At 54.5% G+C, this 5,306-nt stretch overlaps 1 protein-coding gene across 1 annotated transcript; it reads left to right on the top strand.

The window, feature by feature from the left end:
- The first annotated feature begins 271 nt into the window (after positions 1-271).
- LOC119594289 (collagen alpha-1(I) chain-like) lies at positions 272-3,993 on the top strand. Its single transcript, XM_037943351.1, has 5 exons — positions 272-384; positions 505-2,693; positions 2,785-2,938; positions 3,071-3,764; positions 3,802-3,993. Exons 1-5 carry the CDS (start codon positions 272-274, stop codon positions 3,991-3,993), a joined length of 3,342 nt encoding a protein of 1,113 aa, XP_037799279.1.
- Positions 3,994-5,306: the final 1,313 nt, after the last annotated feature.

Here is a 5,306-nt window from a genome sequence, read left to right on the forward strand (position 1 = left end):
GCTTTACAATTAAAATTTTAATGCCCGTCTGGGGGGCCCAAACCCTCATACATAAAGTGTGATACGAATTTTAAAAAATTCTGTTCCTCCCCCGAATTCATGCAAAAAATTACAATTAATAAAATATATGAACAATACTATAATTTTGGGTTTTCAATCATGATTGCCTGTTATAAATATTTCCTCACCCCGGTAGGGGAGGTCTAAAAGGAAAGGGGGTGGGCCTAAACACTCGCCTTGGGGAATAAGAGTATAGTTCACCATCACAAAAATGGGGTGCTCAACTTTAAAACAACGTAGTGCTCCCTGGATCAACGCCATCAGGAACACTGGTCCTGTATATCCGTTGGAAGGTTCCCTTGAAGCATCTGGCACACGATTCTCGTCAGCATATCGGCCCCACGGGCCAAAGAGGGTCTTTTCATAAAGACCCCACCCAAAGGGTCATTATCATAAAGACCCACAGGGCCCAAAAGGGCATATCAAAAGACCCACACCCCCAAGGGGGTCAGCTATCGAGCCCCAAAAACCCCAAAAGGTCAGTATCTCAAACCCCGGGCCAAAGGGTCATGATCATAAAAACCCACGGGCCCAAGAGGGCGCATCATCAAGACCCAAAAACCCAAAAAAGGTCAGTATCATCGGCCCCCCGGGCCCAAAGGGTGATTACATCAAACCCCCGGCCCAAAGGGTCAGCATATCGAGACCCAGGCCCCCAAGGGGTATTATCATCAAGCCCCCACGGCCAAGAGGGTCAGATCATCGAGACCCACGGGCCCAAGGGGGTCATTATCATCAAGACCCAGGGGCCAAGAGGGTCATACATCGAGACCCACACCCCAAGAGGGTCAGTACATCAGCCCCACAGGCCCAAGGGGTCATTATCATCAAACCACGGGCCCCCAAAGGGGTTTCCATCATCGGACCCACAGGCCCCGAGGGGGTCAGTATCATCGAGACCCACAGGTCCAAGAGGGTCATACACGGCCCCGGGGGCCCCAAGAGGGCATATCATGGGAACCCACACCAAAAGGGGGGTCAGTATCATCGGACCCACGGGCCCAAGGGTCATATCTCGAGACCCACACCCCCAGAGGGTCAGTATCTCAAGACCCCCGGGCCCCAAGGGGGTCAGTATCATCGGACCACAGGCCAAAGGGTCATATCATCGAGACCCGGGGGCCCCCAGAGGTCATATCACGAGACCCACAGGCCCAAGAGGGTCAGTTCATCAAAGACCCCGGGCCCAAGAGGGTCTATCATCGAGACCACAGGCCCAAGAGTGCATATCATCAGCCCCGCGGCCCCCAAGAGGGGCAATCATGGGGCCCCACAGGCTCAAGGGGGCAGCATATCGAAAACCCACCCCCCAAGAGGGTCGCATCACAGCCCCCAAAGCCAAGAGGGTCTTATCATCAAGACCCACAGGCTCAAGAGGGTCAGTATCTCAGACCCACCGCCAGGGGGGTCATTATCGGGAGACCCCACGCCAGGAGGGCATTATCAGCGAGACCCACGGGGCCCAAAGAGGGTCATACTGAGCCCCACACCCCCAGGGGGTCATTTCAGCGAGACCCAAGCCCGGGGGTCAGCATATCGGGGCCCACGGCCCAAAGGGGGTATATCATCGAACCCACCCCAGGAGGGTCATTTCACGAGACCCCACGCCCAGGGGGGTATTATCACGAGCCCCACGGCCCCAAAGAGGGTCGCATCAGAACCCCGGCCCCAAGAGGTCAGTACATCAAGACCCACGGGCCCAAGAGGGTCGAAAATCATCGGCCCCCACAGGCCCAAGAGGGTCTTATCTCAAGACCCACGGCCCAAGGGGGGCATTCATCGAGCCCACAGGCCCAAGAGGTCAGTATCATCGAGACCCACAGGCTCAAAGGGGGGTCCCTCTCGAGACCCACAGGCCCAAGAGGGTCACATCATCAAGCCCACAAGCCCAAGAGGGTCAGTACATCGGACCACGGGCCCCCAAGAGGTCATTATCACAAGCCCCGCAGGCCAAGGGGGTCGTATCATCAAAACCCACAGTCAAGAGGGTCACATCATCGAACCCAACCAAGAGGGTAAGCATCATCAAACCCACAACCCCAAAAGGGGGTCATTTTCACAAAAACCCACAGGCTCAAGAGGGTCTATCATCGAGCCACACCCCCAGGAGGTCTTTCAGCGAGACCCGCGGCCCAAAGGGGGTCATTATATCGGACCCACAGGAAAAGGGGGTCAGTATCAGGGGGGGGACCCCCACCCCGGGGGTTTATCACGAGCCCACACGCCAGGGGGGTCATTACAGCGAGCCCCACAGGCCCAAGAGGGCGTATCACGAGACCCACACGCCCGGGAGGGTTTTATAGCGAGCCCCAAGGCCCAAAGGGTCAGCATATCAGGCCCAAGCCCAAAGGGTCGTATACGAACCCCCCGGGGCCCGGGAGGGTCATTATCACGAGACCCACACCCCAGGAGGGTCTTTTATCACGAGACCCACGGGCCCAAGAGGGTCAGCATCATCGAGACCCACGGCCCCAAGAGGTCATATCATAAAGACCCACAGGCCAAGAGGGTCCATCATCGAGACCCCAGGCCCAAGAGAGTCGTATCATCCGACCCCAGGTCAAGGGGTCATATCATCAAGCCCCAAGGGCCCCAAAGAGGGTCATATCATCAAGCCCCCGGGCCCCAAGGGGGTCTTTCATCAAGACCCACGGGCCCCAGGGGGCCGTATTATCAAGACCCACACCCCCGAGGGTCAATCTTAAAGACCCAAGGGCCCAATAGGGTCACATTATCGGACTCACGGGCCCCCAGGGTCAGCATCATCAGCCCATAGGCTCAAAGGGTCAGCATCAAAAGACCCACAGCCAAGAGGGTCAGCATCATCGAGACCCCACAACCCAAGAGGGTCAGCCATCGAGACCCCAGGCTCAAGAGGGTCAGTATCTAAAGACCCCAGGCCCAGAGGGTCGCATCATCGAGACCCATAGCTCAAGGGGTCAGCATCATGGGAACCCACACCCCAAAAGGTCATATTTTAAAGCCCCAACCCGTACATAAAACCCCAAAGGCTAAAGAGGGTCGTATCTAAAGCCCCACAGGCCCAAGAGGGCAGCATCCAAGACCCACACCCCAAAAAGGGTCAGACATCGAGCCCAAGGGCCCAAGAGGGTCGCATCTCCAACCCACGGGCCCGATACAAGACCACGGGTAGGGGGTCGTATAAAAAGACCCACGGGCCCAAAGGGGGTCAGCATCATCGAGACCCACGGGCCCCAAAGGGTCAGTATCATCGAGACCCACAGGCCCAAGAGGGTCACATCATCAAGACCCATAGGCTCAAGAAGGTCACCATCATCGAGACCCACAACCCCAAGGGGGTCATACATAAGACCCCAGGCCAAAAGGGGGCCAGTATCATCAAGCCCACGGGCCCAAGGGGGTCACACCATCGAGACCAGGGGTCAGGGGGCACATCATCACCCCCGGGCCCAAAGGGGCCAGTATCATCAAGACCCAAGCCCAAGAGGGTCAGTATCATAAAGCCCCACGCCCAAGAGGGTCATATCCAAGCCCCGGGCCCCAAAAAGCACCAGTATTTCGAGACCCCGGGCCCAAGAGGGTCGATACGAGCCCCACGGGCCCCAGAGGGTCAGCATATCGAGCCCCACACCCAAGGGGGTCATATCATAAAGACCCACGCCCAAAGAGGGTCATATCATCATTACCCACAGGCCAAGAGGTCAGCATCATCGAGCCCCAAGGCCCAAGAGGGTTTTACATAAAACCCCACACCCAAAGAGGTCAGCACTTTCGAGAACCCCATGGGCCAAAGAGGTCAGCATCATCGGACCCACACCCCCAAGGGGGCCCGATCTCAAGACCCACAGGCCAAAGGGGGTCACATCATCGAGCCCCCCACAGGCCCAAAGGGGGGGTCAGTATCACGACCGCACAGGCCCATATCAAGATTCCTCTTTTTCCAAGGCATAATAAAATCGCAGTTTTAAATGGCTGACAACTCTATCCAGACCCTCCATTTCCCCAAAAAGAAAGGGACCACCACAATACCATACTAGCATCCCAGTTTATGTTAAAGTTAAAATTTAGCGTTGTTGCAACAAAGTACTTTCTCCAAGTTGACTTTAACCCCTCGCCTTTAGAAGACCCGGGGGTCATCCAAGTCAAAGGGTGCTGTAAAAAACTTCTGGAATAGAGATGTATCCAAATAAACGCGTGTGCCCGCCTAGGACTACGCTAATACCACATTGATGGTCCTCTGAAATGTGGTTTTGGGGCATGGACGGGGCCCAAAAGGGAGGGAAACAAAATGGAAAAGCAAAAACTACAGAAAAAACCGTTTTTGGTCGGGCAAAGGGTTTAACTTCCACAGCCCAAAAAGTTGACAGGATCCAAATGGTAATTATTCATTGGGCCCATTTTATCAGAGCTCTTCGTGCGGGGAGAGGAAAAATCCCTTTTTTAACAGAATTTTAGGGCCCCGTAATCAAAACCCGAATCGAATACCCCCTCCTTTTTTTTCACCCCAAACCAAGGGTTAACCAAAGGCTGGTGGAGGGTTCTATAACACCTGTGTTTGCATTTGTTACCTGATTTCTGATGGTTTCTCGATTGTTTGAGGTAACCTCCATTGGGGTATACCAAGGTCGGCATCCCCCGTCTATCTGGGTTGATGCCGGGTATCAGGCCAATGCATCCTCTCCCCATCAAAAGTGGATTGGGCAAAAAGGTGGGGGGGTTGCTCATCCCAACAGAAAAATCTGTACCTTGTTTAAAAACACTTTAAGAAGAGGGTGGTCTGAGGTTCGTCCTCCCCAGCAGTACCTCTTCCTGGTGATTATGGACTGCATAACGATTTTTCAATTTTTTCAAATGTGCCGATCGAGTTCGAGGCCTAGAATTTGGGCGAGGGCCTGAAATTCTGTGTAACGATTTGGTTTTTTAATACGTCCCACGCAGCCCGCACGTGCTCCGACCTCTAAAAATGCCCTGATGGGAGGAACCTCTGTCTTCTAAAAGGGGCCAATAGGCTCCCAACGGTTTAGGATGGGGGGTTCTGGGTTTTCTGTGCTTGCTGAGGTGCAAAAGGGGGGACGGAGTTCTGATTCCCATTTGGATTTGGGGTTTTGTACACGTGGGCTGCTAGCAAAAATAAAACCCAAAGGGGCTAATGAAGGCCAAGGGGTGTCGTGTCGCCCTCGGGTTTCTGCAGTAATCAAAAAAAGCACCCGCTGAAAGTGGGAGAATGATTGTTGGTCATGAGCTACAACTCCAAACCCAAATTT

The sequence above is a fragment of the Penaeus monodon genome, chromosome 33, assembly GCF_015228065.2.
Source record: "Penaeus monodon isolate SGIC_2016 chromosome 33, NSTDA_Pmon_1, whole genome shotgun sequence".
NCBI classification, from domain to species: Eukaryota; Metazoa; Arthropoda; class Malacostraca; order Decapoda; family Penaeidae; genus Penaeus; species Penaeus monodon.